Source organism: Lentinus tigrinus, assembly GCF_003813185.1.
Source record: "Lentinus tigrinus ALCF2SS1-7 unplaced genomic scaffold L226scaffold_7, whole genome shotgun sequence".
In the NCBI taxonomy this organism is placed as follows: Eukaryota; Fungi; Basidiomycota; class Agaricomycetes; order Polyporales; family Polyporaceae; genus Lentinus; species Lentinus tigrinus.
This window is the reverse complement of record NW_027137916.1, coordinates 1067198-1090532: the sequence shown is the minus strand read 5'-3', so window position 1 is coordinate 1090532 and position 23335 is coordinate 1067198. Positions and strand designations below refer to the sequence as shown.

General features: G+C 56.7%; 9 protein-coding genes across 9 annotated transcripts; 5 read left to right on the top strand and 4 right to left on the bottom strand.

The window, feature by feature from the left end:
- Positions 1-1262: 1262 nt before the first annotated feature.
- Positions 1263-1983, bottom strand: L226DRAFT_533180 (uncharacterized protein). Its single transcript, XM_067680399.1, has one exon. The coding sequence runs from the start codon at positions 1747-1749 to the stop codon at positions 1276-1278; it is 474 nt and encodes a 157-aa protein (XP_067537750.1). The 5' UTR covers positions 1750-1983; the 3' UTR covers positions 1263-1275.
- A 473-nt stretch (positions 1984-2456) lies between these two features.
- On the bottom strand, positions 2457-3549 carry L226DRAFT_361281 (uncharacterized protein). Its single transcript, XM_067674222.1, has 3 exons — position 3549; positions 2694-3430; positions 2457-2626 (listed from the first exon to the last, which is right to left on the bottom strand). Exon 2 carries the CDS (start codon positions 3313-3315, stop codon positions 2836-2838), a length of 480 nt encoding a protein of 159 aa, XP_067537749.1. The 5' UTR covers positions 3316-3430; position 3549; the 3' UTR covers positions 2457-2626; positions 2694-2835.
- A 1369-nt stretch (positions 3550-4918) lies between these two features.
- Positions 4919-6110, top strand: L226DRAFT_533178 (uncharacterized protein). Its single transcript, XM_067680398.1, has 4 exons — positions 4919-5044; positions 5103-5247; positions 5299-5366; positions 5440-6110. The coding sequence occupies exons 1-4, from the start codon at positions 5008-5010 to the stop codon at positions 5895-5897; spliced, it is 708 nt and encodes a 235-aa protein (XP_067537748.1). The 5' UTR covers positions 4919-5007; the 3' UTR covers positions 5898-6110.
- Positions 6111-6547: 437 nt separating this feature from the next.
- On the bottom strand, positions 6548-8662 carry L226DRAFT_533176 (uncharacterized protein). The gene is made up of 5 exons (XM_067680397.1): positions 8283-8662; positions 8025-8229; positions 7777-7962; positions 7052-7422; positions 6548-6989 (listed from the first exon to the last, which is right to left on the bottom strand). The coding sequence occupies exons 1-5, from the start codon at positions 8299-8301 to the stop codon at positions 6877-6879; spliced, it is 894 nt and encodes a 297-aa protein (XP_067537747.1). The 5' UTR covers positions 8302-8662; the 3' UTR covers positions 6548-6876.
- A 1582-nt stretch (positions 8663-10244) lies between these two features.
- L226DRAFT_569376 (auxin efflux carrier) lies at positions 10245-12412 on the top strand (the record flags this gene model as incomplete). The annotated part of the gene is made up of 9 exons (XM_067684289.1): positions 10245-10300; positions 10355-10656; positions 10709-10771; positions 10834-11670; positions 11754-12012; positions 12110-12164; positions 12217-12235; positions 12296-12320; positions 12379-12412. The coding sequence occupies 9 exons, from the start codon at positions 10245-10247 to the stop codon at positions 12410-12412; spliced, it is 1650 nt and encodes a 549-aa protein (XP_067537746.1).
- Positions 12413-12841: 429 nt separating this feature from the next.
- L226DRAFT_459831 (uncharacterized protein) lies at positions 12842-13502 on the top strand (the record flags this gene model as incomplete). The annotated part of the gene is made up of 2 exons (XM_067675549.1): positions 12842-12987; positions 13127-13502. 2 exons carry the CDS (start codon positions 12842-12844, stop codon positions 13500-13502), a joined length of 522 nt encoding a protein of 173 aa, XP_067537745.1.
- A 1496-nt stretch (positions 13503-14998) lies between these two features.
- L226DRAFT_611527 (uncharacterized protein) lies at positions 14999-17433 on the top strand. Its single transcript, XM_067686292.1, has 22 exons — positions 14999-15165; positions 15224-15302; positions 15358-15371; positions 15425-15466; positions 15517-15576; positions 15634-15643; positions 15712-15729; positions 15784-15809; positions 15870-15895; positions 15950-15984; positions 16035-16059; positions 16125-16136; positions 16196-16211; positions 16266-16302; positions 16362-16462; positions 16523-16569; positions 16629-16641; positions 16700-16727; positions 16782-16839; positions 16904-16928; positions 16988-17111; positions 17201-17433. Exons 1-22 carry the CDS (start codon positions 15050-15052, stop codon positions 17336-17338), a joined length of 1050 nt encoding a protein of 349 aa, XP_067537744.1. The 5' UTR covers positions 14999-15049; the 3' UTR covers positions 17339-17433.
- Positions 17434-17803: 370 nt separating this feature from the next.
- On the bottom strand, positions 17804-20397 carry L226DRAFT_361066 (uncharacterized protein). The gene is made up of 2 exons (XM_067674221.1): positions 20330-20397; positions 17804-20232 (listed from the first exon to the last, which is right to left on the bottom strand). Exon 2 carries the CDS (start codon positions 20042-20044, stop codon positions 18038-18040), a length of 2007 nt encoding a protein of 668 aa, XP_067537743.1. The 5' UTR covers positions 20045-20232; positions 20330-20397; the 3' UTR covers positions 17804-18037.
- A 476-nt stretch (positions 20398-20873) lies between these two features.
- Positions 20874-22558, top strand: L226DRAFT_459562 (uncharacterized protein; the record flags this gene model as incomplete). The annotated part of the gene is made up of 2 exons (XM_067675524.1): positions 20874-21146; positions 21203-22558. 2 exons carry the CDS (start codon positions 20874-20876, stop codon positions 22556-22558), a joined length of 1629 nt encoding a protein of 542 aa, XP_067537742.1.
- Between the last annotated feature and the right edge of the window lie 777 nt (positions 22559-23335).

Genomic DNA, 23335 nt, shown 5'->3' with positions numbered 1-23335 from the left:
CTATAGCTTCTTTTTCTATATTCTTCCCCTCCTTTCCGATATGTATCCCATCTTACGCCTTCTGTTTCCGCCCGCCTTCTCCTCGTGTTTTTCTCGCGGCTCGCGTAGCAACAGGCGATCCTCTTCTCTTCTCTTCCTCCGTAAGGGCCTGACCGCGAGATCTTCATTATTGTTCGCCGCGTCGCGTTCGCTGCTTGCCCTTCTGATGCTGCTGTCGTGCACTCCCTGTCCCCCGTCCCTCGTCCCGCCTCATATGGTCCCTGTCTACCTTGTATAGTTGCTCATCGCCGAACGGTAACACGAACAGTACTGAATCCTGGATTCCCTCACTGCCGGAGCGAGCGTGATCAATTATCTGCGTGTGTGCGTCCCTGCCTGCTGCCACGTACGTTCGTGTGTGCGAAAGACGTCGCGCAAGCTCGATCTCGGCTTACGGCACACAACAAGGCCCACCCATCGCCCCAGGTGCACGCGGACAACAACAGACAGACACCTGGGCAGGCACGCGTACAGGCCCTCGGACTTCGGTGGCAAATAGCTACGTGCCACCCGTCAGGCCACCGTCCACCGTGCGGCGTTGGCCTTGTCCGCCTTGTGTTCCTCGACATCTTCCGTGCCTCCACGCGTCCACACCACCACGAGGCTCGCACTTGCCAGCAAGCAGGTCTTCGCGAGAGGTTCGACACGCCATTGGCTGCAGCTGCAGATATCTATCAATCGATGGACACACACAATAAACGCGGGGCAGGATCAGAACGCGTCCACAGATCCGCAGAGAGGGTCAAGAAGGCCATCGCCATCGGCGGGCGGGCGATGGCAACGATAGATTTCACACAAGTACAAAGAATAAGATTATAATGATACACATTAGGCAAGTGGGGGTCGCAAGGTACTCGTTCGCCCTCGTCGTCAAGCTGGGGCCAGGCTCGCAGGGCCCGCGCGAAGCAAGCTTTTGCTCTGTGGGGCATCGTCAGAGCTGCTCTCGTCTGTCTGTCTGTCTGTCTACAATATCGTACAACTGGGAGGGAGCACACCTCCCCCCGCGCGATGTGGGTATGGTAAGTATGTACAACAAGCCCCAAGCGGGCGTGGGTGTGTCGCGGAACCCCGGCGTGTGCCCTGCAGCTGCAGCTTCCACTTTAATTTTGGGCACGCGCGGATCCGGATCCCGGCGATTAGGGGACATCATTGGGACAAGATGGACGGAAGGGAGGCCGCTAGACGCGTTTCGCCATCCGATGGGTGCTTCGATCCAGAAACTGTGCGCGTCACGGTTCAGAACCGCGCGAGCCCCTCATCCTCCTCCGATATCGATGAGAGCGAAGAGTGCCGCGAGTGTGGGCCGCGCCAGGGACCTCGCCGGCCGTAATACGGTCCGCCGAGGCCTATCAGGTTGAGATCCCGCACCGGCGAGGACGTGGGCAGGGGGGACAGTGTGGGAGACGGCGAGGGCGAGGACGATGGGGATGAGGTCGAGTAGATCACATTGCCCCCGGGGGTATACGATGGGGTATACGCGAGAGCGGACGGAGCAGGGTACGAGTTGGAGGACTGCAGCGAGGGGCGCGGAGTGGCGGTGTAGATCACGTATGGCTCGTCCGACTCATCCGTCTCGTCGATGGTATCCGGCCTGCCGGTGTATCCACCGGACGAGTTGTAGTCGTAGGTGCTCGCAGCTGCGTCTGCGGCTGCGATAATGTCCTCCCAGGAATACGTGCGTGCGCGTCTCTGTGGAGAGAAAACGCGCATGAGTAACGAGTTTGACAAGGCCGGAGACTCCGCGGTGGGGATGGGCAATGCGAATGGCGGCAGATGGAGGAACGAATCGTGGAGGCAAAGCACTTACCGTTGGGACGATGGGCTGATCATTGCTTGCTGCGACCCTACGCGTCCACTCTCTCTGCCGCAGGAACTCCACACGGTCCTTGCGCTGGGTAAGACTCTCGGACGACTTGCTCTGCTTGAGGGTACGACCGGTGCGCGGGGGTAGAGGGTGGGCCGGGAAGAACTTGTCACCCTCCCAAGGGGCCGAGACTGAGGGGAGCCGCGGAAACTGGATCAAGTTTGCATGGGACGTCGAGGAGGAAGCCATGGAGGGCGGTGGGCTCGGACGAATGGAAGGAGATGACCAGTTGAGGGAAGACGATCAGCAAGAGGGGTGGCACACGCGAGAGACGCAGCGGCGGCAGGGAAGGTCGCGGACTGAGGAGGGGCGAGAAGTAGGCGAGGCCATGGGGTTGCTTGGAGGACTTACTTATGTAGGGACCGGGCGTGGACGGGCGTGTTACCAGATCGAAATGGAGACGGATGGAGATGAGTCAGAGCGCCCGCGGGCCTCGCACGTTCCCAGCCTCGATGCCGTCACACCCACCGTCACCCCCCGCAGCCGTCGCCAAGGCCCAGATCCGCCTCCCGCCTCGCCCTCCTCTCCATCCTGCACGGGCCCGCCCTCGACCCTCGCGACCGCGCGCCCAGCGTCCCCGCCGCCGCACTCTCCGACGACCACCGCGTCGCCTCGCTGCGCGCTGGCTGCCACGGGCACCGAGCACTCACCTCTATCGATAGCGCGATGCACATTCGGAGTTCTCGCCGCGCGACCCCTGCCTTGCCTCTCCCAGTCTGGACCCTGCACCAACTCCCGTTAGCGTGTGTCTCGCCGGACGCGCACGTAAGTAGCTGAATCAATCACTCACCATCGAACACTGCGCACCGACCCACTGTTCGCCGTTCCGAGTTCGCATTCCGCGTAATAGACCGTTCTACGGCATTGCACATCCCCGGGTCCAGTACATGCCCCTCCCGCAAACACACGAGCCGTCGCCATCGACGGCCGATTTAGCATGCTCGAGCTAAATGCACCCTCTCGCTATCAGTCATGGGCGGTGACAGTCCGTGGGCCGTGGTTGCTTGTGCGAAGCCCACCCTGAAACAACGTGTCCGGTGCGCTCGGCCATTTCTCACCGTGACCCTTGTGGTCTCGCAACACGCTGTTACTAGCACTTTCAAAGTCCAGTCTGGAGTCTGGACGCTCGAACGTACTCGTAACGTCGCCGTGCTGGCAAGCATTACTACGAGGGTGCGCACCCTCGTAATGCGGAATGCTGTGCGGAGTATGTCAGTAACCTCGACCGAGCACATCCGCAGCGCTGCACAGCGAATGAGAGACACTCCGAATAGCCAGACGCGTTCGGAGCGCCCCTGATTGACGCAGTCGCCGTCTGCCGAGAGCACTGGACACAGGCGGGAAGCTGACATCCCCGCAGCTCGTCGCCCCAGGCAACGGTATGTCAGGCCTTCAGGAACCGGGGATTTCATGCGACGCGATTCGGACAAGGTGGCCGTGTCCACTCAGCCTGTCCGACGGCCGTATAGTTGATTATTCCTGCGGCGGGCTGTGCAGCGCGCAGCCGCGCACCGACGTGGGGCATTCCTGTGCGGCAAACATATCGGCCGATCAATCCAATGCCAATGGTATTGGGGCCACAGTTGGCGTTGGGGCGGGTGTCGGGACGAGAACAGGGATGAGGACAATGCAAGGTGCCACTCACCTCTTACCGATGTCCCGACACCCGCACTGCGGCCGTTCCGCACCCGCTCGCGTCTTCCGCACCGTTCAACCGGGCGCGCAGCGCGAGGGAAGCGCATAAGCTGCTTGGAGACCGCGCATGCACCTAGCCGTCGTTCATCAGAGGGTCGAGTACGCGCATATAGGGGACAAAGAAAACAAAGAAGACGTTGTGGTTGAGGACAAGAAGCGGCGGAGTGACTCGATGCGCTTGCCCCGTCGCATAAACCTCGCATGGGCACGCGCGATCCCAATCGGGTCGTGTATGCGGTCACATGACCGCGCAATGCGACGCGGTCCATCCTTGTTCGAATTTATGCTCGCGCCCAAGGCGCCTTTGCTCTTGACTGCATCTACTGTTCTCCATATTGATCATGGGAGCAAACGCCAAGTGAGTCTTCTCGTCAACGTCTTTGGATGGGAGGCAGATCCGAGCTGCAGGTGGTACGAAAGCCCAGCTAGGCTCGCGACTCGCCATACGATTGTCCCCGGAACTCTGCTGTCGGATGATGCAATCGGATTCTCTACCACCCTAGCATTGTTGCGAACAGTTGACTTGGTAAGTAATTTTCACGCGGACTCGGGAGTTTCCAGTAACCTGTCAGCAGCCAGCTCACTCAAGAATGGCCTTATATAATATAGATGGGATGAGCGGCTAAGCTGGGTGCGATTCCACCGTAGCGTGTGAGCTCTCCTCACCCGCTCATGGCCATGCTTTGATCTCGAAGGCCGCCGCAGTTGTGACTTCATGAAGACGTGGCGCTTGTGGCGGCAAAGGCGCATCATTTCCAAGAGCGCCCTTGAATTGTCACACTCCGTTCCTGTCTCATAAAGTGCGATATACTCACATGAATACACGCCCTCCGTCCTCAACGGGCCACGTTTGGACTCATCTGTCTTCATGTGGTTGTCGACAGAAGAATCCGGGTACTCGAGCCGATGGTATCAACATCAAGGATCGATACGATGCATCGCGGTGCATGTCACCTGGCAGGGTGCGTGCGTTTTTTGGATGTGTACATCGGTAGAGACTAATTAACACTCCATCCTGCTGTCGGCAGCATGGCTAAGCACGGCAGCTAGCACCCAGGGACGCGTCGCGGTGGCGATGTCGTAACGTCGCATTAACCTATTCGGTTCATGTGCATGATCGTCCGCCCGCTGTGACTTCGTCTTAGGGCTGCCGCGGTCGGATCTGCCATGTCAGACCTTGTCGACCTGTCGTAACTAGTCTGTCAAGGGCGATGCGACGAGTCACGACAAGGAGATGTGGCGTATCGGGTGCTTTACAGTTGACGAGCCGATTGAGAGCCCTTATATTGTAATGGGACAGGTACGTCGATACGTGTGCCTACGCCCCTCCTGCCTCTTCTCTTCGTCTCTATCTTTTCGCGTGGAGTGACGTTGCACATCCAGCTCTTTCCTTCTGAGCTGAATTCACAATGCATTGGCTCCAGATCATCCGGTTGTCTGTGCTCGGTGAGCTCCCTCCCAACTGCCTGTCTGTTCGAAAAGAGATTTACAAAGGAATATGTAGGCTTTGCCATCTTCTGCGGCATCATTGTCGCATCTCTGTCCGCACATCTCACCGCGTATGTCGAGGAGAACTTTGGAGGGTACGACAATTTTGCGGTCCTTGGGATCGCGACGGGCGGCATCACGATAATCTCGCTCCCCGTAATGTGCGTGCTCCGTAGTATGGCTCTGCATACCCATCTGAGATTCTATGGAAGGCTCATTGTTGACCTCCTGCGCAAGGGAGCGTTTACCTCGCTCGTAGTGGTCGAGCTCAGCTGGCTCTGTACGTCCCTCATCCCCTCCCATCCTTCCCCAACTCTAGGACCCGGGCCACGCGCTCACTCGACTTCTCACAGCCATCCTATGGGTCCTCTGGATCGCCACCGCCGCCCTCACCGTCGACGAAACGTCCGCGATCTTCTCCTCCTGCGACTTCTTCTACCCCATCCTCAACCAGCTCTGCCACGAGACACAGGCGGTCGAGGCCTTCTCCTTCCTCGCCTGGATCGCGCTCATGGCGTACACCGTTCTCCTCCTCATCGTCGCCCTCGTCAACACCTCCCGCGGCTCGCCCATGTGGAAGTCGAGCGTGCGCGCGTATGGGGGCATCGCTCCTGTTCCTAAGGCCTCGACTGTCGATACCGCTGTCAACGCCAACGCGTATCCTACACAGCAGTACCAGCCCCAGCCGATCTATAACCCTGGTCAGTCCCAGCCCGGGGCGTACCGCCAGCCTGCGACGTCTCCTGCGTCGGGTGTGTCACACACGCAGAATGGGTCGAATTCTGGGTACAGCTCGTATCCTCAAGTCTAGTAGGGAGGATCGTGAGGATGTTTGGTTTCTGGTCTCGTTCTGTGTCTCGATTGTGAGTCTCGGTTCTCTTTTGGTCGTCTGCGAGGGTCGTCGGCCGGACAGTGAGGCAGATCAATACTGGGCATTATATTACGCTACTTCGTCTAATCGTCTGATGACTCTTGTTATGAATGTCTGAACGCCTCGTGATGAATTCAAGTTTCGAGACCTACCAGTAATTACCAGTGAGAACATCTTGCGCATCGCCTCCGTAGAGTTCGAGTGTCTCGCGCTGCGTCCACAAGACTTCACGTCATGGCAGTACGGGACGCAGCCAAGAGAGGGATCTGCATGGGCTGGGCAAGGCCCTGGGCGTGAACTTGTTACCTCAGGTGTCAGAGTTACAATAGACATTGGACAGACTAGTGGAGACGTATGATCCCCGATGCTGATCGTTACGGGGACATTGAGTTCTGTCAGCTCAGCATCCAATTGCTGTACGCAGTTCAACGCGATCCCCTTCGCTTGGCGCGTCAGTTAGTCAGTTAATGTGAACATTCGAGCTGGCGCCACAAGACAGGCCCAGCTTCTAGCCGACCAACCTTCTCAAAGTGGCACGGGGATCCCCGTTGGTCGGAAACCGAGATAGTTCAAGCGTCACAACAGGGCGGGGAGAGGCGAAAGGAGAACAATGCTTTGATACAACCACATAAGGTGGGGTGACTACGAGCTACAAATAGAGAGCGCCGTCCGATCGCGAGCGTCCCGAATATCCAAACATAATACAGAGCACACGAGAGCGAGAGTCCTGCGGGTCGTACCGATGTCGTGTCGTGCGATTAGGGCGGGCGGTATCAAAGCGCGCGGGCCAGTGCGCGTGCGATAGGATGTGGGCGTGTCGTCGTGCCGACCGTGAAAGAAGGACGCTGTAGCGCCGCTTCATGGGAAAGAGGCATGGGTGGAAAGGTGGCGGACAAGCGGGAAGGGTGCGGCGTTAACGTTATACTGCGGTTTCGGAATCGCCCACGCTTGACGAGGTGCTTGCGCGCTTGGAGCCGATAGACTTGGGGATGTAGGTCGGGAGTGCCTCTACTGGACGAGAGATTGTGAATCCTGTTTGCGCACATTCATTGAGCATTCACACTTCCAGAACGAAAGAACAAGGCAGAACGCACCTCGTGCAAGAGCAGCCTTCTCGCCCTGTCGGCCGAAGCCCATGCCGCTCTTCTGGCTGTTCAGGCTTCCCGAGCGCGACGCGTCAGCACCGCCGTACGCTTCTTGTTCCTTCTCCCATGCAGCGGTGCTGCCTGAGGACATGACAAGGGGCCGGGGCACTTGCGAGGTAGGCAGAATGCCACCCTTGCCGCCCTTGCCGCCGATGGTGTTCTTGTCCTGCTCACGCCAGGAGGTGATAGAGCGCCGCCACTTGACAGATTCGCGGAAGATGAGGCCGAGGAGGATGTTGACGCAGCCGAGAGAGAAGAGCAAGAAGGCAGAGACGAGCGAGAACTCATCCACGTGATGGGAGAGGACGGCCGCACCGAGTCTGCGTGTTGATATGGTCAGTAAAGACGAAGGCAACTCAATTGAACGGAGATGAGAGGATAGGAGGAAAGCGGGCAGGGCGAGATCGACAAGGATAACGATAACGCTACGAAGATAGACTGGATGGCAGCATCTCGTCCCAAGGCGCGATCACGCGAGTAAGGCCGGTTGTACAGCGGATAAACCGGCCTCTCACTCGACGCAGCATGGCCAGGCGTATGAAATGCCAGAGCAGGTGAGGAGTCCGCCTGACCCAGGCGACGCATGAGTGCGACTACTATGCCAGCCGTCTAACCCGTGGTGGTCATTGATACCCTGCCCCCCACCATCTTCACGAAGAGAAGAATCGACGTACAAGCATTGAATGACGCCGAGCGCACCCAGACCGAAATCGTCGCCTAGAATGGGGAAGAAACGGTTGAAGAAGGCAGCGGGCCAGCCAACCTCGGACATGATAAGGACGATGACTTGGAAAATGATAAGGAGCCTGTTGAGCACGGCCCAAAACGCGCCAGCAGGCTGATTGGGCACGGTGCTGCCACTGTGCAAGCGTACACGTTAGTACGCCTGTCCAGACGGAGGATGGTAGTACTGTGGACATACTTGACGTAGTCTGTGTCGGCGGTGATACAGTCCGGGTCGGTAGCATTCGTATCGACTGCACGGATATTGGGATCGGCCTTCCCAGCGGCGATGAAAGCGTTAACGGATTGAACGTCGTGAACCATCGTGACGATGCTGCTTGCGAAGAGAAGCAAGAGCGCGACGATGCTGAGAGCGCGGACCACATTGAGGCCAATGAAGATGTCTGCAACAGCGGCATTTAGCTTCCTCGCTTTTCGACTGAATCATTGCACTCACATCCTTTCATGGTAGGCATGTCGGCGAGATGTCTAGTGTTGTGCAAGAGAGTAGTGACTAGTGACTTGACTTTTCGAGAGCGTCGGATGAAAATGTGTCAGGCTAGGTGACCAAGCGAGAGGAAGTGCGTAAAGCAAGAGAATGGTGTGCCTGCACCCTAGAAAGTCGAGCAAGCCGCACTGGGCACGGATAGGAGCACGAAGCTGCAGGAGAGGGTGTGAGATGGGGAATGCGGTAGGAACGTGGCCGTAGCCTCCTTATGAATGACTTCGAGACGCGCTCGCCTGTCTTCCTGTGGGCTCACCGTATTTTTTTTCCCTTTTGTTTAGTGGCACAATGAGGTGCGACTGTGCGACCATGGACAGGCCATTGTGCTAGTTACGGACAAAGAACAATGAAGTCCGTACTAAGCGCTCACTTGCTTGGAGGCGCAGCCACCGAAGGCAAATACGGACAAATAAGTATAGACGCCCTTCCTCAAACGCATCGTAAGCGCTAGTCCCTGCCACCCCCCGGGCCCCGACTCGTCCGGCCTCAAGTACCTCATACTGAGCGCGGTGTCAGGTACGTGTATTACATCTAGCATATGTTATGCCCTTAGAAGGCATCTTGAGAAACGTGTATAGGCTGTGCTCGATACTGGCAGAACGGGGCTGAGTCGGAGTTTGGTAGCCACGAAGCCCAGATACATGCCCTCAATTGCATTTGGAGTGTCACCGAACACCGTTTGGAAGACTACGTCTACGTCGATTCGGTCACGTATTGTGATTGGTTGGCTATTACGTTCTTCTCTTGGATTATCCCGTAGCTGACGTTGATTAATATTCTCTCAGGCATCACGCGCACGACTCACGTTGCGTTGTACTTTGAACACGTAGCCCTAGTCAACCACCCAACGCACGATGTTGTGCAGGAAAGCAGGTTTATGATAAGCATCTGCGACATTTGTGCTGCCACTTGAGAAGACAGTGGTTCAATAGTCATTGCTGAAGATTGATCATGTCTGAAGCGGCGCACAGTATCGATCACTCACTGGGCAAATCGAGGGCGGTACCATGGCGCATGCACTGAAATACAGAGAGGCAGCAGTTTTCTTGACGTAGCATCGCAACGTGCGTATCACGACTCGTAGCCCTGCTATCCGTCTAACACGCGTCGTTCCAGGTCGCAGAGCAGTTACGGAACAGACGGTGCGTCTCTTGTCGAATGAATTGTGCGATGCGGCAATGAGGACTATGAGCAGCGTGCCAACTACTTTCCACCCGACGCAGTAGCCGAGATAGTATAATTCGCCGTTCCCACTCCAAACCGTTCGCCAATCGCGGCGCCGGACCGACTAGAGGCCGTCTCTCCCAGTATCACATCGCTGCGCCCGCATGGCACGTTGGGCGGGCTCGCCGAATAACACAGAGTTCTGTCCTACCATCGTGTTCAGCTTATGGTTAGCTTAGTTCCTAACTAGGATTTACTCTCAATTGACTATATCTCTTCGAATCTGTGAACAGATTAATCCAAGAGACTTTTAGCCTTGACAGAACCTGCTCAACAAAACGGCAGAATGGCCGCACACGCAGGTGCATTTCGCACATTTGGCTCGCGGGCGACGGGGCCGTCATCCTATTTGTGGAGCACTCGACGGCTGGACACGGATCACGTATGGCACGGAACGGGAGGATCCACGCCGCACACAATGTGGTTACACTCCGCTCGAGAGTCGTCTCAGCAGCGCAATTGAGCTAGACCTCGAAAGAAGGCAATGCACCTCCCATGAAGACGATCATAAGCGAACTGACCTGTTCGTCTCGCGTTCGTGGCGGTCCTCGCGTGTAGGGAGCCGCTAAACCTACAAGCCTGGCCCGTACCATCCGACTCGTAGAGGACGACTGTATATATTACTTTGGCGAGAGGGTGAAGGGCCTCACCGACATAACAGACTACACTTGCACCCACAACTCGACTCTCATGACAGTTTCTGCCGCATTTCTCATCTATTCGGGCATCATGCCTCTTATCAAAACGTACGCGGTCTTGTTCTGCTTGCCCTGTACATAGCTGAATGTTGTTGTTGACAGGTTCGCCGCTCTCCTATGCGGATACGTGCTAGTTCGGATGGACATGTTTCCTCCGGCCGCCTCCCGCGGAGCATCCCTCATCAGCATGAATGTTGCCCTTCCAGCGCTGATATTCGCCAACATCGTCCCTTCATTCACTCCGTCCAACGTCTCTGCTATGGGTCCAGTGGTCCTCATTGCAATGGTCTATATGCTTATGGGGTTCGTTATGGGTATCATCATCCGAGAGCTATGTTACGTCCCCCGTAACTTCTGGCAAGGCATCGTCATCATGACCGGCATGAGCAACTGGGGAAACCTTCGTCAGTTTCGTTTCTTACGGCATCCCTTCTCGTAACTAAAATGAGTTTATAGCGAATGCTATCGTCATGTCAGTAACGAAGCTACCGCCGTTCGACCCTGCCACAGACCCTGCCTGTGCGTGTCCAGCACGGGTCTTGTCTCCTTCCTCCTGCTCGTACTGAATCTGTGCTACTTAGTGGGGGTCTCCTATGTGTCCATCTTCACGGTCTGCTATCACATCGTGTTCTGGATGTGCGGCGCAGCTTCTTCGCTCTCGTGGGATTACCTCCCGGGTGTCCCTCAAGGCGAAGAAGCTGAGCGTCGTGTCTCTTGGAAGGAGAAGCCCATTGGTCGTCTGGTCGCGCGCATGCTACGTTTGTCGTCGCCGCCGCCTGCGCCGCTTCCATCCGAACTCGCCATCAAGGACGAAGAAGCGTTTCCGTCCAGAGACGAAAAGGGATCCATTGAAACCTCTGAACAATCCAGCGTCCAATCCCCAAGGATTGTGGTTGTCGAAGAACCTCAAGAAGAAAATGACGTACAGCTTACCAGCAGGATATCACCTCTCGGAATGTCCAACAACCAGACTAGGCGTCTCACAATCGTCATACCACCCTCTCCTCGTCGTGGTTCTGTTCCGCCCACACCTATGCGACCCTCGGTGCCACCTACCCCGAGATTCGCTACTGCTCCGTCATCTCCCTTGCGCAGCGTATACCCCATCTCCCCAGCCCGCTCTATCGCCGCGATTACACCGATCCGCACGATTCATTCCATCCACTCTTTAGAAGACCCGGTCGCCATTGCTGCTCTCATCGAACAGTCTGCGCCGCCGCAACATCGCAGTCGCATCGCGAGGTTCTTTGCACCCTTCGCGGCATTGCTCAAGCCGGTCACGATCTCACTCGCCATCTCGCTGCCAATTGCTCTTATTACGCCTCTGAAAGCATTGTTCGTCGATGCCACGGCCCAGGGCGGACCGGATTGGCACGGCCCTGATGGTCGCCCTCCGCTGGCATTCGTCATGGACTCAGGTGCGCCGCGGACCTTTCTCGTTTGAGCTTGTTCCTTCATTTTATCTTCACCTCGAACGCAGACATACTCACACACTCCGCAGCGCAGTTCATAGATACAATTGCGGTGCCGTTGACCCTCATCCTCCTGGGTGCCTCGTTCGCCCGCATTCAACTGCCGAATCCCCTCTCTCGGCTGCCGATCATGGCCATGCTATCCGTCACGCTTGCGAAGATGGTCATCCTGCCTGTCATAGGCGTGGTTGTGGTCGAGGCAATGGTCCGAGGCAGGCTCATACCCGAGGACGCCAAGGCGGAGAAGTTCGTCGCCATGCTGTTGAGCGGCACACCTGCTGCTGTCAAGTGAGTTGGCCTATTTATGAGCGAGATCTGGGGATGCTTCGCGTGAAGGTCCGGATGCTGAGCTCATGTTTGCTGACATACCGGTGTGCTCACACAGCCAGATGATCGTCTCGTCGCTCTACGCTCCGGACGGCGACGTCGACACGCTTTCGGTAAGCACCTCACCTGAGACCTCTCTAACCGCGGGCCTGAGTTTCTTCGCAGGCGTTCCTCCTCGTGCAATGTGAGTAAAATTCTCATGTGCCCTGCTGTGCTAGCCCTGACTCTGTCTTTCCCCTTTCAGATGTCTTCATGTCCATCGCATCCGCGTGCGTGGCTTGTGTCCAGGGCAACTCGGAGTTGTACTGACGTCATCACTTTCGGCAGCGCACTGACAGCGGTCGCCTTGCTCATGCTATAGGTCTTCGCAACTTCTCGTCGCTGATCTGCACAGCAGGACTATTGCAGTATGTATGCGACCAGCCGGCGTCTCATCGATTGTGTCTCTGTATTGGATCCTCTGTAAACTATTCGAGCAGTCTCTCGCCTCGTATTTTATGCTTCTCCCATACGCCATGGGACTATAGACCACCTAAGTTAGTTGCTATGGCACGGAGTAATAACCGCGAGCGGAGGTTGCTGCATGTGAAAAGTACTCTACCTTTACGTATGTTTAGCGCCGGATTTGTTCCCATGGCTTGTATGTTCAAATTCGGATTGTCCTGCAATTGTCTGGTACTGCCTTCCTCTCCTCACCACCATCAAGTACTTGCACAGGTTTGTCCCAGTACTCATCGATGAGCAGTTGGATCACTTGGTTGACACCTTGCGTGTAATTCGTAGAGACCAGATGTCTACTGGCGCATCGCCCCCGCAGTCGAATCTGCCCGAGCCATCCTACACGGGTGCATTCACGGCCTACGTGTCTGTTGACATTGACGCTCCCATAGATAAGGTGTGGGATGTCCTTGCAGACTTTACGAAGTATCCAGAATGGTACGTGCCACCCTGTTCTCGCCGTCTGTGTCTAGCAACGGTCACTGATCCACTTGCTCCTTAGGAATCCGTTCGTGTAGGTCACAGTCAGATTGAGTATACAGCATATGAGGTTCTTACGGAGAATATACAGGAGAAGTCAGGTCATTGTGGATAAGTCGAAGAAGCCGCTTGAAGACCAGACACCGGCCAAGGGCAAATACCTACTCATGGAGACACACATCCCGCCGACCATGGACGACTCCGTGTCCAGCACGGAGGCCTTCGAACAGATCACGCACTTCGATGACGTGACCCGTCGCATGGCGTGGAAGAATCTCCTGCCGTCCTGGCTCATCAAGGCTGAGCGTTGGCAGGTGCTCAGCACGACGGAAGATGGCAAGACCCGATACGAGTCTCGAGAGGTCTTCGGGAGCATTGGGGCGTACTTGATCAAGTGGTTCCTGTCTACGAATCTCATGAAGAGCTTCAACGCTATGGGTGACGCCTTGAAGGCTCGCTCTGAACAGCAATAGCGTGCCTTGACCTCGCTCGATCTGTATGTACTAGGTTGCATCTGGTATTCTTATCATCTTTTCCGATGTTTTAATTCGTCAGTTGGCATCTGCCACTCTATTCCCTGAATCTTGTCGTCACAGTGAGCGCCGTAACAGTGGGTCAAGGACGAAAACCACGACAGATAGTAAAAGATCGAAGAGCGAGTGTCCGTAAGCAACATTCCATCCCTCCAACGCTATCACGTATGCATGAACTATGCCCTCATCCGATCCGGTTGGATCGTCAGGCCGCGAGCTTGGAATCCTACTACTTTCGCACGTGGGCCGGCTGAGGATCAGGGCATGGTTCACCTTGTTAGGGCGGCGTTGGAAATGTCGCACCCGGACTGTAATTGTAGAATCTGTTCACTGTTCCAACTTTCACTTGTTGTTGACGTATAAGGCGCGAGTCGTCACGAATTTCGCCCTGGGTGCTATATGCCCTATCTCGATTCGGCGCCTGTCCCTGTCCACGTGGCAGATTACGGTGGACTGGGCGACTCGCTGAATCCTTCGTCTTGTAAGACAACCCGAACTTAAACTTTTGTACGATACATCGTCATTTCTAGGCCATGAATGCTACGCGATCCAAATAGTCCTGCAACACCAACTCAGCTATCATCACCTGCCAACTTGAAAGTTCGTCACCGCTCGTACGTGTCTCAAAGTATAGGCAGAGTCGGGACTATCTTGTATTGTCGTGTACTAGGCATGTCTATGTGTCCCACACTGCTATGTTGCGGTAAAATGACTAAACAAATGCACCCAGCTCTTGCCCCATCGCTGCCGGATATCACTGCCAGGACATGGTCACATAGCGCCGCCCCTTGTCCGTAGGACGGTCTACGACAGTCCCACCACGCTCACGAATCCATCTCGACCTATCACTGTGGTTCTCATCATGTATGATATGCGCGCGCGCCGCGAAGGCGTGTACCGCCTCGCCCACTATCTCGGCCCACAGAAGCTCTCTCAGATGTTGTTCTCATCCCTTGAAATTTACACAATACAAAATCAAGCTGCGCTTCCATGAGCGACATCCCTCTCACGACTGCCCTCAGAAGACTCGGGCGCATCATCATGTGGGTTGTACCCCACACACGAAAGTGCCAACGGATCATGGACAACGTTCGTCGGCGCCGTGAAATCGTTGAACGTGGGCCAGGTGAGTAGCGTTCTTGCCAGATGAGAGCTGATGGGTAGTAACACTTGTCATATCGCAGTGCACTCATGTGGCTCGATCTGCTTTGAGGCAGAGAACTGCCATATCGTCTGCAGCAGAGCGTTGACCACATCTCTGCACCCCATTCTCTTGTAGGCGTCGCTGCGGAGACGCCGGTGAGAACTCCCTGATAGTTGGAAGCTGCTGAGCGCAACGACATCATGATGCTGTACATACACGCGCTCTTGCGAGCTCAGGCTCCATATTTGAAGTGCGTTCGGCTCGCATATAGTTCTGTGAGTCCTCAGAACATTCCGAAATTTCGCATCTCTTCCCTCGCACCCGTTCGATAGGTCATTCGCATATGGTAGTTCTTCCTCGAGACGACGCCGAGGCATTGCGTAGCCTGCTCGGAGACCCGTCTTCCTTCTTGTCGAAGACGAATGGCGCCATGTTGGTGGGGTCATTCATCGCCACGGTGTGAGTCAAGGAAATTCCTGAGTTCTCATTTCTGCTGACCTAAAGCGCCACATCATAGGCTGTACGGGTCTTTGCTGCATCAAGCTTACCGTTACACACGACTTTATCCTGCAGATGGGGCGTTCATGAAGATCCTGGTACGCTTGCTCTCTCTTGGCCTCCGATTTCCGCTAAGATTATCTCCCGTAAAAGGTGCCTACGATCGTGTAAGCCGGCTCTTACTTGGTCATCCCGAAATCGCCTCATTTATTATGCCCAGGATCCTAGAGACGTTCCGGACAGTCTGCGACATACATTACAGGTGTGTTCATTGCTTCTGCTCTCGGCGCACCTCACCCACTCGCAGTCAAGCTACCACGACCTCGTTACGAAATATGCGCAAATTCTAGATATTGTCCTGTACTTACCATGGTGAGTATGTCTTCTATGCCATCAGTTCGAAGGAGCAGATGGTTGACGTGGTTGTAGGTCTGCGAACGTGGGCCGAATTCCCTTTTTTATGCTCCAGTTGTGCGAAGCGCTGACGCTTGGCTTACTCGCACTTAGCTCTTGCCGATATGCGCGGTTCGTACACATCGCTGCGGTGTACGGTCTCCTCCATACTGAGTGCCGCCACAGGTTCTCATCGGGATTACAACACATCTGTACGTGTTTGACCCTTCTCCAGAACTATTGTCATGGGTCCACTGACAACGCCTACCTAGGTTCTTCATCCTGCGAATCTGGAAACGTAGGTCTCTGTTTCGCGATTGGTGAAGATATCTCGCTAATTGAGCGCGCGAAGTCAAATCTCGCCTGAGGTTTCTAGCAGTGCTTGGGGTGAGCCTCGCTTTTCCTATGGTGCTGATCCTCGCTGACGGATATCATAGACGGCGTTCCATGTTGTGGAACTCGGTGAGGGTCTTACCGTCATATACCCGATCTCCCGGACAATACGTTGACACCCAGCATGTTCGCAGCACTGGGCATCGGTGAGTAACTCCCTCCCATCTCAGAAAGTGTGAGTGCGAAGGCTGACCGTGCCGGCCAGTCTTGAGTGTCCGAGGGTCGGTAAAATCCAAATCCATGCGCCGAAATCTGATACTCATCAAGCAGCGTAGGTTCCAACTTGGAGCGCACGCATACTTCTCCAAGAAGGTACGGTTGGCATCATGCTTGCAACACTCTAGCTCTTGACGTACTAATATTACCCGTAGTGGATTATCGCTGTGTGCTTTGGGGCTGGTACGCTGGCAGACCTCTCCATTACTGGCGCGTTGTTGGCCGTGATGTATAACGGACGCGTCTCTCATGAACGGTAAGTTCGTTACTATAGGCTTTATCGCGCTTGAGTGTAGCTGACGAGCACGCACTGCAGACAGCCTTCCATCTGGGACGCGGTGACAGTGTACTTCATCAATACTGGTACGTCGCGATCGTCGAGAGTCATACTCCACAGGGATACTGAAACACGCATATAATAGGCCTGCTTGTCTTGTATGTTTTGTCGCCCTCCTCCGTAGAGCCTCGCTCACATAGTTTGGCCAACATTCAGTCTACTTGACTTCGTGGTCTTCATCCTGGTGCGTTCACACATTACACCGTGCAACAATGCATCTGACCCCATGGGACGACAGGTGCTGTCAACAAATAACAATCTCTACTGGTCCGCAGTGCATGCGGTCACCACAAAGAGTATGTCGCGGAAGACAGACTACAGACTTCAGATGGGGGCTAACCGACCTGTGACTCCTTATAGTATACGCAACGACGCTCATGAGCGTGTACGTATGCTTTGCTTATTCCTTCGCATCATGACTGACCTGTTATGCGATGCCCCCAGGCTCAACTCGCGCACACTCCGAGTCGGGAGCAACGACGGCTTCATGATCCACAGCGGCGCAGCCGTCCGCTCTATCGCTCATGCACGCCGCCTCGCAACCGTTCAGCGCTGGAATGTCCCAGAGGTACGTCCGAGTCCGTGCCACTAGCACATTCAGCATCAAACATTGAAGGTTAAACGTTCACGCATCCCATTTGCTGCTCGCGCATGCAGGAACCCGACCCGACCCCAGCGAGGATCGCCATCAACGTGCAGACGGAGCTGGGAGGGGACGACATCATCTCGAAAGTCGAATCTGGGATCATCGATGTCAGCGACAAGCGCGACAAACACGACAAGCACTACGTCTGAAAAGATCCGAGTCTGAGCGGCTCACGAGCGTCCCCGTATGTATCATATGTATCTATCATTCTTTGTGAATTCGAGGACCACCACATGTTTCGGGCGCAGCGCGCAAGAAGCAGCAGTGGAAGTCTTCTCCATGCAAGTTGAGGGCGATGAAAGACTCTGCGAAGGTCGAACGCACCGCCCCGCCGCCCAACGCATGAAGTGTGGACGCAGCTCGGACCTCCGCGATGCGTGCAACTTCTAGGCTGGATCTTGGTTTGAGCGCATCTGCAGCGATGCTTCCATCGGAACCTGTCAGTGTCAGGCACGGAGTCAAACTTTGAAATTTGAGGTTTTGAGGACCCGTGCTCGTCTCATCAACGCTCTTGTGGTTGGATGGTGGACGAGCAGGCTGTGTCCCCCTTACCTCTTGTTCCTACTCTGGCAAATCGGCCGGCAAGTTCAAAGAACTCGACCGCTCGAGCTTGCAACGGGGAGATATCCGACTTCGGCCACTGATCTCGCGCACACACACTCCGAAGAGATTGTGGTATAACGTCATTCATTAGAAACAGTCATAGCACAGCGTGATAGTATGATGAAAGTCCCAATATGCGTGCGAAGCATCCTACAAATACACTAATGAACTAATCGTACAGTACTTTCCAAGCGAAGAGAGGAGCGCGTGCGTGCGTGCGAGTATACAGTATGCGGTACGGTCAATCACTGCAACATCTCGTGCTCGCGCAGTTCCTCCTCCGCCTCATCGACAACCGTCGGATGCGGCGGCCGCTTGTGCATCGGCTCGTCCTGGTGCGGCTGCTGCTGCACCTGCGGCACCTTCGTCTCCTGCGGGTGGTCGGGCGACCCGGAGTCGACGGCGACGAACGGAGTGGGCGTGCCCGGCGGGGGCGTCATCGCCTCCTCCGGCTCGACCTCCATGTCGCCCTCGCCCTCGTGGCTCAGTGCAGGCGTCGCAGGCCGCTCGGTAGCCTCGGGTTGCGGCTGGACTGGGGACTCGGGCGCGGGGTTGGCGACGTCCGGGGCAGGGGCTGCAGTGGTGGGTGCAGAGGATTGCTGAGGCTGCGTCTCTGGCACAGGCGGCTCTGGGTCGGATTCTGACTGGGGCTCCTCGCGGGAAGGCGGTTGAACAACGATCTGCGGCGGGGCGAGCTGGGACTCGACCGCGGCAGCGTCGGCGTCCGGGATGTCGACTTCGGGCGCTGGCGACTCGGCCGCTTGAACGACCGGGGATGGTTCTGACACAGGGGCCTGGGTGGTGGAGGTGGACTCGGTGGAAGTGGGCTCAACTTCCATTGGCGCCGCGTCTGTCGTTGTGGTGGTGGTCGGAGTGGGCTCCCGCACGGTGGCAGCGGTTTGCTGGACAGGCTGTTCGGGAGGCTCGACGTCCATCTTCACCTCAGCTGGCTCCACGACAGGCTGTGCTTCGGGTTGAGCAGGCGCAGCTGCCTTTTCCTTCTCGGCCTCGCGCTGCGTCCACCACTTCCAGACGACGGCCCTCCAGCGCTCGACACGGTCGGCCTCGCGCTCAACGGCACGGGCAAGCTCACGCCGCGCGCCGCGCACGCCCAGGTCGCCGTGGCTCTCGACCGCGTCGAGGGCGTTGAGGATGCGGTTCAGCTCCTCCTCGTACGCGTGGTGCTGGGCGTTCGTGGGCGTGTAGGCGAGCCTTGGCACGTTCTCGAATGGGTCCTCCGCCTCGAGGGCGGATGGGGATGGCAGGTCGCGCATAGAGGCGGGGTCGACGGAGACAGAGGTCGTGGCGCGGCCGTCCGTAGACACGTCGTAATCGAGCGAAGAGGGAAGCGTGAAGTCGTTGCGCGCGGCGAGGAACCGCCTGCGCAGGTTGGCGACGGCCTTCAGAGCTTGCTTCCGTGCGGAGTAGGCACGGTAGGCGTCTTGAATCTTCTCTGCGGCTGCGATTTGCTCCTCGGTCGGTTTGGGGATGGGCTTGGGCTTAGCGGCGAACTTGGGAGAAGTGATAGGGATGGTGGAAGCCGGCGCGGCTTCAGATCGCTGAGACGGGCGACCGAAGGGGTAAGGGCGAATGGGACTCGGAGATGGGACGTTCCGACGAGGGCCTTGCGATGGCCGTCCGCGAGGCGTCTCCTGTATGCACGTTAGCATCGAGTTCGTATACAACAGAGGACATGTGCTCACCTTATCAGATTCCGAGTCTGAGCCAGACGTAGCAGGGACGAAGCCGAGAGCACGAAGCAAAGGCTCGAGGGATGCCTGCTGGGATGGGGAACGCAAGTGACCCGCACTGTGACTGCGCTGGCGCTCGCGGCGGGCCTCCTCTTCTTCGCGGAGAGCACGTCGCATGCGCTCCTCCTCCATAGCGCGCCTTAACTTCTCCTCCTCGACGGCTCTGCGCATGCGCTCCTCCTCAAGCATCCTCTGGCGGATGGCCTCCTCCTCGCGCTGGCGCTCCTCTTGGAGGATCTTGCGGATGCGCTCCTCCTCCAAGCGGCGACGCTCCTTCTCCCTCTCGAGCTCAAGCAACTCTCTTCTCTTCTGCTCCTCGAGCAACTCCTTCCTTCTCTGCTCCTCCAAGAGTGCGCGTTGCTGGTAGGGGTCGATGCTGTAGGCGTAGGTAGGAGAACCGTAGCCTAAGCCACCGAAGCCGTAGGGCCGGGAGGAGCCTGCGTAGCTCATGGGGCGCGGTCTGGAGTAGTACGCACCGGCGTCGTCGAGGCCGAGGTCCATGTCGTAGTCGACGGGTTCGCCGAGCACGTAGCCATCGTCGAGGTAGGAACTGTGAGGCGATCCGTAGGCGCGGCGAGCTGCGCGAGCGCGAGCGGCACGTTGGCGAGCTTCTTCCTGAGCGCGGCGGGCTGCGGCGTACTGCTCACGAGCCGCACGCTCCTCGGCGAGTGCACGGAGGTAGTCGGAGTCTGAGGGCGTGGTAGGACGATAGTAGTAAGGGAACATGGTGGTGTATGATGAGATTAGTGAGGAGGCGCAGCAAAGGCGGGGAGGTATATAACAGACCTGTGCGGGGACTGCGACGTCATTCGAGAGGCTTCAGGCGGACAGTGTCTTCTTCGAGAACACTCCCGACCGCGTCCTCCAAACACGGACCAGGCGCGTCGCAGGCCTCTCCCGAACTTTCCAGAGTCTAGACCGGCGCTCACCGTGGCCCCTCCCAATATGGCAACTGTCCTTGTTCAGCGCCACGGCCACACACTGCCGCATTTCCGTGTCCTCACAGCAGCTCTTTTCGCACTCCGCTGATATCCTGGTTGAATGTACTAGGAAAGGTCGACTCAGAGCATTCAGGCGCACTCATCGATCCCAGCGCTCACCAATAATAAGCATGGCTCGCGTCGAAGACCCATTGCATGCCCCAAGTCCCGACTCGGACGAAGACAGCAGCCCCCCGACGGACTTGGAGGACATCACAGAAGGCGAGGAAGACACGTACGAAGACGCGGCGGGCACAGACAACGCAGAGTCACGAGATTATCGCCCCTACGGCTTCCCATCCCCATTCTACTTCAGCAATCGCGTGCCATACACCCTCGTCGAGCTTCGCATGTCCTTCTTCTCAGGCAAGATTCGCTCAAAGCCGAACTGGTGGGAGAAGGTCAACGACCCCTCCATCGTTGCCAAGTGGCGCGAAGAGATGGTCGAGCAGGACCGCGTCATCGTCCACAAGCTCTGGGGTGGCAAAGCCCGGTACACGCTCGAGAACCACGGGCAGGCGAAGAAGTGGCCGCGGGGCCGCATATCCAATGCCCAGCTCGACTATATCTTTGAGCAGCTCAAGTACGAGGCCGCTCAGCGAGATCCAGAGACCGGCATTTTCGTACGTTCTCATACCTCCGGGACGAGTGCTCGAACTCAGATTGACGACTCCGACAGGCCACCTCAATCTACAGGGTCCACGAGTCGCGGTCGCTTATCCCGCCTGCACTCAAGGACGACCTTCTCAAGGGTGTCGCCCTGCTCGAGAACGTACCGGAAGACCAGAAAGACTGGCACCCGGGATCGAACAAACAAGTGCTCGATCTAGTCCATCCGTCGCTCTACTGTCTACGCATCGGGGAAACACTCTTCCGTGCCGATGCGACAAACGACGAGTCACTCGAAGTCCTCACCTGGGAGTCGTATTCTTCGGAGGAGCGCCGCCCTGACATCGCCGATTTCATGAAGCCGTGGAACAGACACACACAATATGCCGTGTCGCAGAGATACCAGTGGCTTCCGACCGACTTCCAGGTGTCCCCGTCAGGAGACGCAACTCCTCTCGCCTACATCAATAACCTCCACCCCACTCGTCACGCCACACTGTACCCGATCATCGCCTCCATCCTCGCACGCTTCATTCCACTGTTCGAGCGAGTCCTTTCCGACATGCTATCTCCTGAACCACCGCATGCTATCACGGTCGACCCTTTCAGGTGGTACAAGCATGAGCCGGAACCCCCCGACTGGGAGGAGCGTGAGGAGTACGAGGCATGGGAACGCAAGTACCACTGGCCACGCATCCCGAAACCCGCTCCCTTCACCCCTCCAGACACTGCGAAGCGCGTCGAGTACCCTCTCAAGAACCGCAAGGTGCAGGTGATTGTCAAGCTCGCGAACATCATCCTGACGCCCGAGAACCCGACCTACGCTGGCGGCACATGGCACGTCGAGGGCATGGCGAACGAGAACATCGTCGCAACGGGGCTGTACTACTACACGTGCGAGAACATCACCGAGTCTCGGCTCGACTTTCGTGTCACACTGGGCGGGGTCGACATGCGGTACCAGCAGGACGATCACCTCGGGCACGTCGTCGCGTACGGGTTCGGGCGCGGCCACCAGCAGAACCAGAACGTGGGGCACATCGTCGCCGAGGAGGACAAGTGCGTCGCGTTCCCGAACATCTACCAGCATCGTGTCGACGCCTTCGAGCTGGCGGACCCGACGAAACCCGGGTACAGGAAGATCTTGTGCTTCTTCCTCGTCAACCCCAACACGGAAATCCTGTCGACGACCGATGTCCCGCCACAACAGGAGGACTGGCTCGAGGAGGAAATGAAGAAGATACCGGCGATGGGGCGTCTGCCGGTTGAGCTGGTCGACATGATCACAAGCTATGCCAAGCAAGACGTCATGTCGAGGGAGGAGGCAGAGGGGCACCGCGCTGCGCTCATGGAGGAGCGCTCGAACTTTGTTCTCGAGCACAACGAGAGCATTTACGAGGTTAAGTTCAACTTGTGCGAGCACTAATGCACGCATCTGCCCTGTATGAGTACTGACACGCGTGTAATATGGACAAATTATGGAGTCAGCAAGTCACAGCACCTCATAGGTCGACGTCGCCTTGGCCACCTCGCAGCGTACTTGCACCAAGTTGATTGCCCGAGTGGCTGTCGAGATGCACGCCAGTTGTGCGAAGGAGTACATCAGCATCCCAGAGTCGAGTCCCAGGCAGGGGAGATCGTCCTGAACCACCATAAAACTCAAAAATACACAATTAAATAAGGTACTACACGTTACAGGACTGGGCGGGTGCGTCAAAACCCAGTGGGAAAAAGCTACCGCCCAGCCCGGAATGCCTAATCGTACAATCAGTCCCCCATGGCCTCTGAATCAGCCCTTGGCAGCGCTCGACACCCGAAGCTCCCAAACTCCCGCCCGTACGTGACCTTCCAACTGCTAATGCCATTCCAACGGCAAATTGAAGTTGCAGTGCTGTGGGCTCAAGCCCCTCGACTGGGATTCGGAGTCGCAAGGTTTAAGTCGTCCGATTGGAACGGTCGAGCTGGTGGTCATTCGACCATCAGATCTACACCACCGTCAGCTAGAAGGTGGTATGCAATTGCAAACGTACAGAATTCGTCGCATCGCTTGTGGACACGGGTTCGATGGTGGCAATGTTGCGAGAATGCGTTGGCTCAACTTGAAGATTATGCCACTTCTTTCACTAGGTTCCTCTCTTGTGCACTGACTCGATCTCTGTTACGCTTTCCGAGTCATATTCGGAATAGGGGGATCACAGACTTG

Excerpts from the sequence above, each read along its gene's own strand:
- L226DRAFT_533180 (XM_067680399.1), bottom strand. The coding sequence starts at position 1,749 with ATGCGCGTTTTCTCTCCACAGAGACGCGCACGCACGTATTCCTGGGAG.
- L226DRAFT_361281 (XM_067674222.1), bottom strand. The coding sequence starts at position 3,315 with ATGAAATCCCCGGTTCCTGAAGGCCTGACATACCGTTGCCTGGGGCGA.
- L226DRAFT_533178 (XM_067680398.1), top strand. The coding sequence starts at position 5,008 with ATGCATTGGCTCCAGATCATCCGGTTGTCTGTGCTCG. Across the intron at positions 5,248-5,298 it reads ATAATCTCGCTCCCCGTAAT|GCTCATTGTTGACCTCCTGC; the intron begins GTGCGTGCTCCG and ends ATTCTATGGAAG. Across the intron at positions 5,367-5,439 it reads GGTCGAGCTCAGCTGGCTCT|CCATCCTATGGGTCCTCTGG; the intron begins GTACGTCCCTCA and ends GACTTCTCACAG.
- L226DRAFT_533176 (XM_067680397.1), bottom strand. Across the intron at positions 7,963-8,024 it reads GCCGACACAGACTACGTCAA|TGGCAGCACCGTGCCCAATC; the intron begins GTATGTCCACAG and ends ACGCTTGCACAG. Across the intron at positions 7,423-7,776 it reads CTCGGCGTCATTCAATGCTT|ACTCGGTGCGGCCGTCCTCT; the intron begins GTACGTCGATTC and ends ATCAACACGCAG.
- L226DRAFT_611527 (XM_067686292.1), top strand. The coding sequence starts at position 15,050 with ATGGTAGTTCTTCCTCGAGACGACGCCGAGGCATTGCGTAGCCTGCTC. Across the intron at positions 15,166-15,223 it reads GGGTCATTCATCGCCACGGT|GCTGTACGGGTCTTTGCTGC; the intron begins GTGAGTCAAGGA and ends GCCACATCATAG. Across the intron at positions 16,303-16,361 it reads ACGCATACTTCTCCAAGAAG|TGGATTATCGCTGTGTGCTT; the intron begins GTACGGTTGGCA and ends TATTACCCGTAG.
- L226DRAFT_361066 (XM_067674221.1), bottom strand. The coding sequence starts at position 20,044 with ATGGACCTCGGCCTCGACGACGCCGGTGCGTACTACTCCAGACCGCGC.